Below are 16,048 nucleotides of genomic sequence, written 5' to 3'. Positions count from 1 at the left end.
ACCCCAAAGTTCCTCAGAGAGAGGAGATTATGAAGCTATCATGTAGTAACCAGACTACAAATGAGGTGAGTAAAATCAGATCTAACGTTTCAATGAGTGTTTGAAAAACAACACAACACCTTTGTTTCAATGCGCCCAGGATGGAGTGCACTGTTTTGTTCCTAATTCAAACTCAATTAAAGGTACATATCTGATCGTATGTAGGAACATTGCAATATAGGTCAACTCGACAAACACAAATGAGTGTGGTCCCAACAACAACACATACAGATCTTCATTTGACCAGTTTCTCACAGCAGGAAAATAATCCTGCAGCAACAGGACATTTAAATAATTGCGTGGATTATAATTAACTGACATTTTTAGTTAGGAAAATCAAGTCTGACATTTTTACATGGATATTACAAACTTTAAAAGCCTTTTAAAAACTTGAATATACTACAAGTTTGCATTTCCTGCAAATTTCCTGCAACAACAGGGTGATCAAATTAAGATCCTACATCTCTTACAGCAGGAAAGGGAGAGAGTAAAAGACTGTGAGACAAGAAGGGTAATAGATTAAAGAGTGCACTCCAAAACATGGTCAGTTGGTGAGCGAGAAAACAAGATTCCGACTTTTGTAAAGATTTGCTCTCATGAGCTTCACATGACTTGCATTTACCCCTGTCTCTAGTCTCTCTCTCTCTCTCTCTCTCTCTCTCTCTCTCTCTCTCTCTCGCTCTCTCTCTGCTCTTCCCCTTTCTCCCGCTAGACTCTGTTCTCTCCCCTCTCTCCCTCTCCTGCCCCCTCCCCTCCTCTTTGTGCAGCAGCGAGCACACAGACTTCCTGTGTGCCACGGCCTGAATGGTATGCATAGGGAGTGGGTGTGTGGGAGAACTTTCATCCGGCATAGAAAGAAAAGAAAAGTAAAGAGAGGGAACGACGAAAAGAGAAAGAGAGAGAAGAGAGTCAATCTGTTTGTCAGCGCAGTTGTCCAGGCAGGGCGGGGTGGGGGGTGGGGGGGTGGGGGGGTAATAGGGTGTGTTGGAGGGGGAGGGAGGGGGTGAAGGTCTGGGTTTAGCCAGGGATGTGTAGCGTCTGGAGGGGAAAGAGAGCTGGTCTGGCCGGCCTTGCTGTAGCCAGCCCTGCGACGCATGACGTCTGGGAGAGAGAGACACTTTGCATGGCTGGGGCTCAGCACTGAGCTAATGCTAGCTGGACCAAAGTCTTAGAATGAGTAGAACAGCATGGCGTTAGAATCCAATGAATATTTCACATTTTCCACCATGAACTATGGTGGCTGGCATGTAGACTTTGCCATTGCTGCATTTGTCTGAGAAAGGCATTCAATTCTGAGAGATGCCGTGATAAGTATAGAATTATAAAGCTTAACCTTTGCAGTGGGCTTAATCAGGGTCACACAGAGTGTTTCTTGGTAGTCTAAAGCAAATCTACTTTGAAACAGAAGTTTACACCTCACACACATGGTTATGGGCTCACAAAAAAGAAGACACCTGTACCATGTCAGATATAGAGTTAAAATGTATTCAATTTTGAGGTTTCATCCCAATATTACACTTTATATACATCGCAAACTGAAATATAACAAAACTGTTTTCGGTGTTTAAAAAATAATAATGTTTATTAATTATGAAATTATGAAAAGTAATAACATTCCACCCATGAGGCCACTAGGTCATTTGACTGCAGGAAAGGGCTACTCTAATCTTAATCTAATTAATCTTAATCTAAATCTTAGAATCTAAATCTGTAGCAAAAAGGATAAATCAAATGTTTATGTAGTTAATAAACCTGGGAATGTTCTCTAATTAAATATCATTCTGTGCACAGAACATTCGTTTGAATGGGAATGTTCGTTCTACTTCTAATTCTATGAAGTGTTGGGGATGTTTGTTGTTTTACTAATTCAACTTTTATGAGCTGTGTGGGCTGTCCCTGTTATAATAATAATAATATGCCATTTAGCAGACGCTTTTATCCAAAGCGACTTACAGTCATGCGTGCATACAGTTTTGCGTATGGGTGGTCCCGGGGATCGAACCCACTACCTTGGCGTTACAGGCGCCGTGCTCTACCAGCTGAGCTACAGAGGACCACAAGTGCTGAGGCTGCTGGCATAATGAGACAGGGTGTAGCTAGCTGGCTGTGCACATGGTGCCATGGTAGACTGAGATCCTACACAGACATTTAAAGGGCTACACATGAAGATGTCTGTATGTGCCAATTCAATGGTTTCGACTGTGTAAAAATGGCTGGGCAAAGATATATGAAGAGCATATACCGCCGACTAGTGGTCAATTATACATACTGCACTCTATGGCACATACTGAGGTATAAGGAGATAACAATATTGGTTTGATAATGATACACAGACTTACCATCAACTACAGGAGGCTGCTGAGGGGAGAACGGCTCATAATAATGGCCGGAACGGAGCAAATGGAATGGCATCAAACACACGGAAATCATGTGTTAGATGTATTTGATGCCATTCCACCGATTCCGCTCCACGTGCCCGTTCTCCCCAACAAAGGTGCCACAACCTCCTGTGCCATGAACTTAGGACTCGATTCAATCCGCAGCACCAAAGTTCAGCGCTATAGCGCACTTGAAATTAAAGTGCACAGCTCCTAGAAAACAGTCGCTTTCAAACTAGGGATCTCGTGGCTAACTGAGTGAGGTAAAACAGTACTTCTGCTCATAGATTATGCATGTATGAACTACACATTGACACATCCAGCCCAAAGTGGGAGGTAAAAAAAATACTAACTAGTCCCAAAGTTCCGGAGCATGTCTTTAAAGGTGTTCATGGAGAAGGCATTCATGGTAAACACTGCAAATGTTGGCTCAAGCAAAAATTATCTTTAGAAGGCGATTGTTGATCAAATCCCAGCCTATAATAAAATCTCATTGTCAGACCAAAGAAAACAAGTGAATTTCACTGCATATTTATTTCAAAACATGATAGAGTATATACATTTGCAAATCATGTTGAGGAAAAAATAGAACAGAAATCTGCTAAAATATACATCAAATAGTGATAAGCAGAATAATAATCATCGTACTATTCACCTGCTTAACATAAACATTCAAAATGTATAGCGTTGTAAAACAAAGCTAAGCAAATAAGATGTGATTATAGACAATGTATACAGAATGTTCATGACTTTATTAATTAAATTAAATTAATGATAAATGCCCCTCACTGTATACATAATAATATTTTCTGGATAAAATCATCATTATTAAACTATTTTCAGTAGTTACTCTTTACTCTAAACAAAAATATAATAATTACAGTATGAGAACTAGGTAGGATCTCTACGATTTCAAAGGTATGTTTCTTCCTAGTAAGGAAAGGCGGATTATGTTAAAACAGCAGCTCAGAATAAAAGCGATAAATCTTCGGATGAAAATCTCAGTATATGTCTGACAAATTGATATGGTTTTACTCAGTACTCTTTCTTTATTTTCTCCAAATGAATACAGATCTAAAGACAGTAGCTTGCGAGAGATACATACATTACACACCAGGATAAACTCAAATACTAGCACTAGGCTGGATTCTCTGAACGGACAAAGACAGATCTTCAAAGTCATGTCTCACACACACACACACACACACACACACACACACACACACACACACACACACACACACACCTGCAGGTGCGTACACATCCATCCATCCACCCACCCACACACACACACACACACACACACACACACACACACACACACACACACACACACACACACACACACACACGTCATGTGTATAGATAGCTCTTTAAGACGAACACTGTAGTGACATCTGTCTGCATGTTCAATTAGGCATACACCTCACCACATTGGGGAACTGTGTGTGTGTGGTTGTGTGTGTGTGTGCACACATAGTGTATGTGTGTGTGTGTGTGTGTGTATGCATGTTTGACCAGAGTGTGTGTGTCAGTTCAGTGTGTGTCAGTTCATAATCTCCTAGCTGCAGCTCCTCCTATTGTGTTTGATGGGTTTAAATGCTATAACAAAGTGGGGATCACCTCTGTCACGTGCCTGGTGTGACCCGCACTTTAGGTAGTGGAGACTGGAGAGCTTACTATGGTTTGGTACTGGCATGTAAAAACACTGTCAATTCCATGAAACAACAGTATGACAGTTGTGTACACTGTTCTTCACAGTTTAATTGTTGTATTATTTAGCGCGTGTGTGTGTGTGTGTGTGTGTGTGGGGGGGGGGGGCATTTTTTGAGGATTAAAAATATTGGGTTTGCATTTTCTGTTAGTAGGCTAAGGGTTAGTTAGTTTGTTTTTCTGACTTGGCCTACAGCACCACTGGAGCGGGAGTTTAAAGGGATAGGTTGGGATTTTGGCAATGAGTTTGAAGGAAGTTGCTAACTAGCATTAGTGCAATTGCTAACTAGCATTAGCGCAACAACTAGAAGTCTATGGGAACAGCTAGTATGCTAGCGGTTCCTGTAGACTTCTGGTCATAGGGTAACACTAGTTAGCATTGGTTCGCGAAACTATCTCCCTTCATACTGGACGCAGATACGTAAAAATGGTAGTAGATAAACGGCTTCATTGCCAAAATCCCAAACTATCCCTTTAAGGGTTAACAACACACATAAATACTCTAATCACTTCAATTACTTTTCTGACCAATACATTTAGGTAAAAGAAACATGCCAAATTGCCATTCTGCTTATGTGTGTGTGTGCGTGTGCGTGTATGTGCTTGTGTGTGTGTGTGTGTGTGTGTGTGTGTTGATCTTACCCATGTGACAGCGAGGGAAAAGTTTAGGCCATCCCTCATACATTCTCCTTCATTCATCAGCAGATAGGCATTTCTTAATTAATGTCACTGCTCTAGTGTGTCACCAGAAGTTTTACAGTGACCTTCAGTAAAATGACATATTGGCTATGTTCCAATATCCACACCAGCATACCACTCTGAATGCATGCCCCAATAAAATGCTTCATTCTAAGTAGTATGCATGCTCTTGTGGGTATTGGAACAGAGCCTAGGTGTGGATAACCCAAATGTTTGTGACATCATATGACAGATGTCAAACTGACTGTTTTTCATAAATGTTGTCAACATCTGAATACTTCGACAGAGCTCCTTGTTTCTCTCTGGTTCCACAGTAGGCCTATGCACTGAACACACCATCACTGTGCAGGGAAAATAAATAAAATATATTATAAATATAAAATAAACGACAACAACTTCACGTAACACAAAGCATTCTGGCTGCCCAGGGGAATGGCTAGAGGGGCAGGGCCTAATAGTCCAGGTTAGGAAGAGTGTTTCTTGTTGGTTTGTGGTTCAGTTGAGGTTTACTTTTTTACTATTTTGTGGTTTAGTCCCTTGGTTAGTTAGTTCCTCTGTGTCTACCTAAACAACAATAGCTTCCCTCTTGTGGCAGGACCTCTAGAACCTCTCTCCCTCAGACACTGCTTGCTTGTCCCCCTCTCCCTTGTCCCCTCTCCCTTATTCCCATCTCCTCTTGCACCCCTCGCCATTGGCCTGCACCCCTCTCCTCTTGAATCCTTGTCCCTGGTCCCTCTCAGCCCTTTCCCTCTCTCCATTGTACTCTTCTCCTGTAGCACCCCTTGTTCCCCTGTCCTCTTGTCCCTATTCCCCCTCCATTCAGCCTGGTGGTCTGACTTTAGTTACAGTAGTTAGTTATTTCCCCTTCAGTCCTTAGTCCTCTCTGCTCTCAGTCCAATCCTCCACTGGCTGGAATAGTCCACTGGAGTTCTCTGTACGTCCTCATCCTTGTTAGGGTCCATCCATTCATCCCCAGCCTTGTGGTCCTCTACTGGGGCTCCAGTTCGTCCGTTCCTCCCCTTGTTAGGTGAACTCAGTGTCCAGCTCCTCAGTGCTGCGGCCCAGGGTAGCAGTGGTCCTTGTGGTTGTCCCTGTGGTGGTCAGCGTGGTTGTCCTACTGGAGGTGGAGTGGGTGGAGGAGTGGACCTTGCTGATCTCCTCCAGGGCGCTGGCCAGAGAGTCCAGGTCCCCTGTGTCCTGGTGCTGGGCCTCCCACAGGCTGAGGATCACCGCCGATGGGCTCTCCTGACCTGCAAAGTAACACAGGTTCCTGGAGGTAGGGAGTGGGGAGGGAGAAGGGAGAGAGAGAGAGAGCGAGAGAGAGGGTGAGAGAGAAAGAGAGGGAGAGAGAGAGAGAGAGATAAAGCGTGTTAATATAGAATACAGCTTGATGAGTAGTTAACCAGATGATACAGGTCCCCTGTAGCTCAGTTGGTAGAGCATGGCGCTTGCAACGCCAGGGTTGTGGGTTCATTTCCCACGGGGGGCCAGTATGAAAAATGTATGCACTCACTAACTGTAAGTCGCTCTGGATAAGAGCGTCTGCTAAATGACTAAAATGTAAATGTATGCTTGTTCTGGAATAGATCCAATTAAAGGAACTGGCTGGGATTACTCAGGAAGAGGTTTGGGAGACACTGGACAAATAAGGGGATGATGAAAAGGAAGAGGGAAAGAAAGAGATGCATATCACTGAGATCATTATGCTGAATATCAAAGTCAAAATCCTGAATATCAAATTCAGCTTCAACTTCCTACTCCCTCATTGCTATAGCACCACCTCAGCTGTTGTTACAACTCACATCCACCAGAAGGCACTGTTTCATTACAGTGGAGCTCTCCCTCCATTCTTGTCTCAGGCATGGTGATGATGTTCCCACATACCAAGATAAATAATTGCAAAAATCCGCTTAACAAGGTACAGACATTCTCATTACATGCTGCTGGTGGCTTCCACTGGGTCGAAAATGCACCCGAAATCTTCTCCCATTCCGAAATGCCCCATGTTTGTTTTCCGACACAGTTTGCTGGAAAATGATTTGATGCACATGGAAATTCCTGGTCACTTGGCTTATGTCACCCTTTTATTCAGTAAACTTTGTTCCCCTTTTCCACACTCCTCAAAGACTGTTCCACACTTCTTATTGACTGTTTCTTCTTCTGCTGAGGGAATAGAGATCACCCATTATGGAACTGCTAAAATCTCCAACATCCTTAACAAATAACCCTCTGGCACCTATACCAGAAAGACTTCTACAGGGGAGGGATGGAGGGAAGGAAAGAAGGAGGGATGGACGCATGTGGAGATGTCGTTAATGAGGACAGTGTTTTAATATGCACTCGCTCTCTCCCCTTACAGCTCCAGGCTGAGACCTTCCTGCAGTTTACCCAAATACACAATCTCCTCCAACCATTGTGTGTTTGAGTGTGTCTCAGTACGTTTGTGTGTGTGTATATGTGTGTGTGTGTGTGTGTGTGTGTGTTTGTCTCAGTGTGTGGACGTGTTTAACTATACTTGTGGGGACCAGAAGTCCCCACAAGAATAGTAAACAAACACAAATTTGACCAACTGGGGATATTTTATTAGACCCCACAAGGTCAAATGCTATTTCTATGGAGTTTAGGGTTATGGTTAGAATTAGTGTTAGGGTTAGAATTAGGTTTAGGGTTGGGGGTTAGGGAAAATAGGATTTTGAATGTGACTGAATTGTGTGTCCCCACAAGGTTAGTTATACAAGACTGTGTGTATGTGTGTGTGTACAGATCTATAATGAGATCAGCAGAGTGTGTCTGTGACCTGGTCTCTGGTAGGGCTGCTTGGTGATAGCAGATAAGGACTGGCACAGTGGTGAAGGCCCAGATAAAAAGCCAACCAGTATGCAAATGACTGGGCACATCCATGTGGAGAATTGGTGGACAGAGTTGATGCAATCAAGGTTGATCCTTTCTCTAATTTTGTCATTTCAAAATGAGTCATTTGCAATCACATTGACCAAGCCAATAGAGCAACAAAATAGAATTTAGACACATTGCTGGACCTTGCAGTATCATTATTAATCCAGCTCAATAAAACTTATTAGACTCCCTAAATTAAATGGACTAAAATAGTGGCTGCTAGTCAAACATGATGAACATTGAAGGGGCCAATATAACAGTTGGACTACCAATCAAGGATGGGGAATCAGGGTTTCTGGGTGTATAGTACAGCAGGGAGTATGTGTGAGTGTGTGTGTGTGTGTGTGCGTGCAAGTGCGTATGGTATCTCACCTGTCTATGTGGAGTTTCTGTGCAAGCAGCTGCCAGTCCTTGCCCTTGGCGTTGGCTGTGTCGAAGGTGGCACAAATCCTCTGGCGGATGGACAGGGGGATCTTGAAGGCCCTGGACCCCGTCTGCGACGTGGTGGTACAGTTCGACTGAGTGAAGAAGGGGACTACCTCCTTTTCACACTGGAGGAAGAAACCATTGCAGGATAAAAACAAGAGGTGTCAGAGTGGTCATTTATTTTCTACAGATAACAGAGGATTATATGGCTTCAAAGAGTTAAATCGATGAAATCTAGATGTCAAGAGGCCCCTGCGAGCTTCATTAAGAAAAGCCCTTCAGTCAAATCAGGAGAGATTCACTCTAATGAGAGAGCCTATTAGTATCACAGCATCACCTCCATATTGGATTCACACACACACACACACACACTCGAGCATATGTACACACACATGCACGCACACGCACACAATTATGCAGACGGACAACGCACATGGACGCACTTGCACACACACACACACACACAAACAACCCCCCCCCCCCCGACAAACACACTTCCTGCCATATATACACACAATTCCACCCACACACACACTCTTCCTCCCTCACACACTCCTCCCCTTACTTCGACCACAGAGGTGTAGACCTGGAGGATCTGCTCCTGACCCTTGACCTGACGCACACTGATCTTACAGGACAGCTGGGAGGAGGCGGGGCTGTAGCGCTCCAATGAGAAGGCACACTGCAGGGGCCGCTGGTTACTAGCCCACACCTGAGAGAACGAGAACTCCTAGAGGGGGAGAGAGACAGAGGGAGAGAGAGAGAAGGGGAGAGAGAGAGATCAATACATTAAATAAACTATAGACCTAATCTAGCTCTGTGCCAGTATTCACAAAGAGTCTCAGAGTAGGAGTGCTGATATAGAATCCATGTTGCCTTTTAGATCATAATGAATAAGATTACATGAACAGGGGGGACCTGATCCCACATCAGCACATCTACTCGGAGGCACATTTTGAATACAGACCCTGAATGACAATATTTACTAAATACAATGCCTGAATGCCAGCTAATTGCATTGCCCCCTTTCCTCTATTTCACCTTTTAATTATTAGTTCAGACCAGACCAGGTCAATGGTTTCTTTAGCCACTCAACGACCTCTGCTAATCAATGAAGGGAATACAAACAGCAGCCTCTTGGGGATTGGGTTGTGTACCCATAAGCAAACGGAATTGGAGATGGCCAGTCTGAAATGACTTGCTTAGTCAACATTCTGTCTTTAAAAGTCAACTCCGTTCCTATATACTGTGTGGTCATAGTTTTAATGTTAAACAAACACAACTACGAATCAGACTCTTTTGGGATCCTTCAAATAACATTATGATAGATAATGACTGAGAGCTTCCTATTGAGTACATATTTAGGCTGCATTCTAAATGGCACCATATTCCCTTCATAGTACACTACTTTTGACCAGGACCCACAAGGCTCTGGTCAAAAGTAGTCCACTATGAAGGGAATAGACTGCATGCTATATGGGATGCAGACTTGGAGTACAGCTCTAGAATAAAACTAGTAATGTATTAGATCTTAGATATACACTCAGTGGCCAGTTATTATCTAGTACTGGGTTGGACCCCCCATTTGCCTCCAGAACAGCCTGAATTCTTTGGGCATAGAAATGTTGTTCAATTGGTATCAAGGGACCTAATGTGTGCCAGGAAAACATTCCACACACCATTACACCACCTCCACCAGCCTGTACAGTTGACACCTAGCAGGATGGGGCCATGGCTGCTAATGCCATATCCTGACTCAGCCATCAGCATGACGCAACAGGAACCGGGATTCGTCGGACCAGGTTGGCAATGTTTTTCCACTCCTCAATTGTCCATTATTTGTGATCGTGTACCCACTGGAGCCGCTTCTTCTTGTTTTTAGCTGATAGGAGTGGAACCCGGTGTGGCTGTCTGCTGCAATAGCCCATCTGTGACAAGGATCGACAAGTTGTGCATTCCGAGATGCTGTTCTGCACACCACTGTTGTACTGAGCCGTTATTTGCCCTGTGTGTGGCCCGTCCGTTAGCTTGTACGATTCATACCATTCTCCTTTGACCTCTCATCAATGAGCTGTTTTCGCCCACAGGACTTCCGCTGACTGGATGTTTTTTTGTTTGTCGCACCATTCTCGGTAGAACCTAGACACTGTCGTGTGTGAAAAATCCAGGAGGCCGTCCGTTTCTGAGATGGAATAGGTACGCCTGGCACCGATGATCATCCCATGCTCAAAGTCGCTTAGGTCACTTGTTTTGCCCATTTTAACATTCAATCGAATAGTAACTGAATGCTTTATATAGCAAGCCACGGCCATGCGACTGGTAGTATGGTAGGATGAACATTTTCGTGAATGGGGTGGTGTACAGTGCCTTGCAAAAGTATTCATCCCCCTTGGCGTTTTTCCTATTTTGTTGCATTACATGGAATGGACATACACAAAACCCTGAAGGAGCTCCACAGAGCTGGGCTTTACGGAAGAGTGGCCAGAATAAAGCCATTGCTTATAGAAAAAAATAAGCTAACACGTTTGGTGTTCGCCAAAAGGCATGTGGGAGACTCCCCAAACATATGGAATAAGGTTCTCTGGTCAGATGAGACTAAAATTGAGCTTTTTGGCCATCAAGGAAAACGCTATGTCTGGCGCAAACCCAACACCTCTCATCACCCGAAAACACCATCGGCAGGGAAGGCAACAAAATAGGAAAAATGCCAAGGGGGGTGAATACTTTCGCAAGCCACTGTACCTAATAAACTGTTCACTGAGCTTCTTCTACTCTCCCTGACCTTTGCCTCAGGTATTTCTCTCTCTCTCTCCTCTCTCTCTTCCTTCCCTCCCTTCCTCCCTCCCTCCCTCCTTCCCTCCCTCTCTTTCCCTCCACCCTCTCTCTCTCTCTCTCTCTCTCTCTCTCTCTCTCTCTCTCTTTCATCTCTCTCTGCTCTAGGAGAGCTGGTTAATATTCTGGCTAATTATTCTAATGGGATGTCACTGAAGGGCGTAACATCACAGAAAAGCACAGAACATGCACCACGCACACCCCTGGGAAGATAAGGAAATGTGTGTCTGTGTGTGTGTGTGTGCCTGGAAGTCATAATTAATTTTGTTTTGTGTGTGTGTGGAAGAGATAGTTATTGTCCCCTGCTGATGTGCCCTTGCCACAGTCCCTGCTCTTTGCTGTGACCACAGAGTAAGAAGAAGGGATTGTTGATGTAAGAAAGGACTCTGATGAAGGGATGGTTGATGGAGGAGAGGACTCTGATGAAGGGATGGTTGATGGAGGAGAAGACTGATGAAGGGATGGTTGATGGAGGAGAGGACGCTGATGAAGGGATGGTTGATGGAGGAGAGGACTCTGATGAAGGGATGGTTGATGGAGGAGAAGACTGATGAAGGGATGGTTGATGGAGGAGAGGACGCTGATGAAGGGATGGTTGATGGAGGAGAGGACTCTGATGAAGGGATGGTTGATGGAGGAGAGGACTCTGATGAAGGGATGGTTGATGGAGGAGAGGACTCTGATGAAGGGATGGTTGATGGAGGAGAGGACTCTGATGAAGGGATGGTTGATGGAGGAGAGGACTCTGATGAAGGGATGGTTGATGGAGGAGAGGACTCTGATGAAGGGATGGTTGATGGAGGAGAGGACTCTGATGAAGGGATGGTTGATGGAGGAGAGGACTCTGATGAAGGGATGGTTGATGGAGGAGAGGACTCTGATGAAGGGATGGTTGATGGAGGAGAAGACTGATGAAGGGATGTTGATACTCTGATGGAAGGGAGGTTTCTCAAATTATGGTGTTTTTATGCACGCACACACGCACCTGCAACCCCCCCCCCCCCCCCCCACACCCACATACCCCTACACTCACTCTCAACACACACACAATTCCCCTCCACACACACACACTCTGCCCTCCCCTACCTGGCAGGTGGTGAAAGGCTTGATGCTCCAGAGGAACTGGGGGATGTCCTGGATGGAGAGCTGCAGGCTGAAGGAGTTCCCCCTGAACAGCAGCGTCTTGGGCTCCTCCAGGAGACGACCGCCCCTCAGCCGCTCTGCCGACTCCACTTCCTGATAGGGGGAGAGGGGAGAACAGGGGTGAAGGAGGAGGAGGAGGAGGAGGAGGAGGAGGAGAGGGGGAGGGAAGGAGGGAGGAGGGAGGAGGGAGAGAGACGGAGGGAGAGAGAGGCGTAGGTGTTGGGGGGAAGAGGGACATCGGGGAAGGAGGTAGGAGGAGGGAGAGAGAGGGCGAGAGAGAGAGTGGGAGAGAGAAGGGAGATGAGTGGAGGAGAGAAAGGTGAGATAAAAGGGTTGAGAATGACGTTTTTTTGTGTGTGTTTACAGCGTTTCAGTACAGTTTAGATTACACAACATAGAAAACCAATATTACTCAGTCATTAATACAACCCCTCTACTCTATCTGGACTGAATTAAGAAACAGTACTCTGAACAACTAACTCCCCCCTGAAGATCTGAACAGCTCTAAACAGTTGAATTAAACAGCTCATGGGCAGATTAGGCATTCAGTTAGCCTCCTCTTCAAGAGAAAGCAAGTGGAAGAATTGCTTAAAAGGCATTTCTCAACAACTAGAAATCATTCCATAATAATTTCACGCATAGAATAAAACCCCCCAAACACACAAACAAACAAATAAAGAATAAATGAAGCAATCCTGGCATCAAAACGTCCAATGAATAAGATCAGAGAGCACAATAACCCTCAAATGTTGTTTCAGACACACACAGAGACAGAAATCAAGCCTGATCTTCCCGAATGGTGTTTGCTATTGATGAAAGGACTTAGGTGATTTCGCGCTTTCTGGGTTCTCATCTGTGGGTATTGTTGCGCTTCTCTATGGAGACCGGGAGCATTAGTGTGTGAGTGTGTGTGTGACACTAGTGTGTGTGTGTCTTTGTGTGTGTCTGTGCGTACGCATGTATGTGTGTTTGTCTGTGTGTGTGTGTGTACATGTGTGTGGGTATGTGTGTGTGTATGTGTGCATACATGTGTGTGTGTCTGCGTGTTTGTCTGTCTGCCGTCTCCATCACAAAATCGCCCCTGATCGATTCCTGGCTCGGCATCAGAAGGGAAATCATTTGTCGTATGAAGCTCAAACAAAAACCACCAAAACTGGACAAATGAACAAATAAACAGGGCAGAGTGACGGAGAGAGACGTAGAGAATTGGCTGGTGGGTTCCCGAATGCAATCTCTCTCTATTCACCATGCATGGCTCCCCTCTGACTGATGCGGATAGAACCCAAGCTGCTCTAGTGAGCCAAGCTCTGTCACATCACAACCTCTCTGGAGCATAACACACAGCCTCAAAGCAACTGGCTGCTGTCAGAGGTGTGTGTAGGTGTGTGTGTATGTGTGTGTGTGTGTGACTGCACTGCTCACAGGTGCATACCTCAGAGTGTGTGTGTGTGCCATTTTTGTGAACGAGGCAAAAAGAGGATAAAGGGTATCATTATGAGAGAGAATGTGAGTACGATAGAAATTAGTTTGTGTGAAAAGGCCATAGCTACTCTTCACTGTATACCATTCATACATCACCTCTTCTCAGAACTAAAGAGAGAACCCATCTAGTACCGGGTCGGACCCCCATATGCCTCCAGAACAGCCTGAATTCTTTGGGCACGCAAACGTTGCTCAATTGGTATCAATAGACCTAATGTGTGCCAGGAATATATTCCACACACCATTACACCATCTCCACCAGCCTGTTCCTTTGAAACCAGGCAGGATGGGGCCATGGACTCATGCTGCTAATGCCAAATCCTGACTCGGCCATCAGCATGGCGCAACAGGAACCGGGATTCCTCGGACCAGGTGGGCAATGTTTTTCCACTCCTCAATTGTCCATTGTTGGTGATTGCCTGCCCAATGGAGCCGCTTCTTCTTGTTTTTAGCTGATAGGAGTGGAACACGGTGTGGTCGTCTGCTGCAATAGCCCATCCGTGACAAGGACCGACGAGTTGTGCGTTCCGAGATGCCGTTCTGCACACCACTGTTGTACTGCGCCGTTATTTGTCTGTTAGTGGTCCGCCTGTTAGCTAGCACGATTCTTACCATTCTCCTTTGACCTCTCATCAATGAGAGCCCCCAGGACTGACGCTGACTGGATGTTTTGTGTTTGTCGCACCATTCTCGGTAAACCCTAGATACTGTCGTGCGTGAAAAGTCCAGGAGGCCGGCCATTTCTGATGGAACAGGTGCGCCTGGCACCGACGATCATACCACGCTCAAAGTCGCCAAGGTCACTCGTTTTGCCCATTTTAACGTTCAATCAAACAGTAACTGAATGCCTCAATGCCTGTCTGCCTGAATTATATAGCAAGCCACGGCCACGTGACTCACTGTCTTTTCGTGAATGGGGTGGTGCACATAATAAACTGCCCACTGAGTGTATATAATCGAATGAGAGCTTCTTCAACTCTCCCTGACCTCTCTCTCTCTCTCTCTCTCTCTCTCTCTCTCTCTCTCTCTCTCTCTCTCTCTCTCTCTCTCTCTCTCTCTCTCTCTCTCTCTCTCTCTCTCTCTCTCTCTCTCCTCTCTCTCTCTCTCTCTCTCTCTCTCTCTCTCTCTCTCTCTCTCTCTCTCTCTCTCTCTCTCTCTCTCTCTCTCTCTCTCTCTCTCCCGCCCTCCGACTGCAATGTGTGCGTTCCCTGCTAGAACACCTTTAATTAACACACTGCAATTATTCAATTAAGCCCCAGAAAGAAGGCAGGGGAGGACATTTTGCATTGTTGTCTCTTGTCTTTGTAATTAAAAGTCCCTCCTCGTCTCCTAATCATCCAGTAACATCTCTCTCTCTCTCTCTCTCTCTGGCTGTGTGACTGGACTGGCTGATATCTGGTGGAGCGCGAAAATCAGACAGAGAAACCTCTTCTGGGCAAAACCACCAGCAGCGACACACTCACGCAATTGGACACATTGTCTCAGAAACACTCACACACACCTGCAGGGGGTAGAAGGAGGTCACACACATGTGGGTCCCGAGCATGTATACACGGATACACATGCACACCAATACACTCACATAGAAACAAACGCAAACACACACACACACTCTCCTTCAAGCAAGCTGTCCTGTGTATAACCTTCACATAGTACTTTCTTAAAGTTATTCTGTCAGTTGAAATCTACCACTGCAGGCTAGCTCTTAGACGAGGGTTACTGCAATAACATCTCATGTTCTCAGAAAGCCCTCTACTGCCTATCACTCCACAGCCTAAACTGGTGTGATAGGCAGTCTATCCGTCCATCCGTCAGCCAGTCAGTCATACAGTTAGCCAGCCAGCCAACCATCCAGTCAGTCAGTCAGTCAGTCAGTCAGTCAGTCAAACAGCCAGCCAACCATCCATCCTTCCATCCTTCCGTCAATCCATCCATCCATCCACTCACCCACCCACCCACACAACCCATCCATCCACCCACTCACCCAGCCCGTCCGACCCCCCCCCCCCATACCTGGAATGCGTAGGGGGTGTTGTCGACACAATACACCCTCAGGCTGTATCCCAGAGGGTTGGTGTTGTCTGCACTACCGAACACGGCCAACCTCAATCTCTTCACAGCCTCCTGGCTCAGTGGCTCCCCCACCAGGGCGTAGCGCCCTGGACTTTCCAACAGCAGGTGGCAGCACTGAGCCTCCAGCAGACAGTAGCAGGAAGTGCTCTCCTCCCCCACTGACATCACTTCCTGTGAGAGAAGAAAATAGAAGAAAAAGGAGTTAGGGGCGGGTTGGGGCATTAGGCTGATGGTGTTTAACATAATGACGAGGGAAAAGGCTGCAGACGGAAAAAGAAGCAATCAGCACATTGTGCATCGTGAACAGTAATGTGATTACATTTACATTTACATTTACATCATTTAGCAGACGCTCTTATCCATAGCGA

General features: G+C 45.6%; 1 protein-coding gene and 1 long non-coding RNA gene across 2 annotated transcripts in view; one reads left to right on the top strand and one right to left on the bottom strand.

The window, feature by feature from the left end:
- The window catches only part of LOC311127976, a 1,008,662-nt gene that overhangs the window by 636,587 nt on the left and 356,027 nt on the right, over positions 1 to 16,048 (top strand). The window lies entirely within an intron of this gene.
- Positions 5,853 to 16,048, bottom strand: part of LOC311127971 (netrin receptor UNC5D-like) — a gene marked incomplete at both ends in the record, with an annotated part of 301,636 nt that continues 291,440 nt past the window's right edge. The window contains 5 exons of the mRNA XM_084159887.1: positions 5,853 to 6,099; positions 8,097 to 8,275; positions 8,716 to 8,880; positions 12,069 to 12,218; positions 15,621 to 15,851. Coding sequence (XP_084016013.1) covers positions 5,853 to 6,099; positions 8,097 to 8,275; positions 8,716 to 8,880; positions 12,069 to 12,218; positions 15,621 to 15,851 — 972 coding nt within the window. The remainder of the gene's footprint in view (positions 6,100 to 8,096; positions 8,276 to 8,715; positions 8,881 to 12,068; positions 12,219 to 15,620; positions 15,852 to 16,048) is intronic.

This window comes from Coregonus lavaretus, assembly GCF_964263955.1.
Source record: "Coregonus lavaretus genome assembly, chromosome: 4".
In the NCBI taxonomy this organism is placed as follows: Eukaryota; Metazoa; Chordata; class Actinopteri; order Salmoniformes; family Salmonidae; genus Coregonus; species Coregonus lavaretus.
Note: the sequence above shows the minus strand (reverse complement) of the source record. Positions and strands in the feature narration are given on the sequence as shown.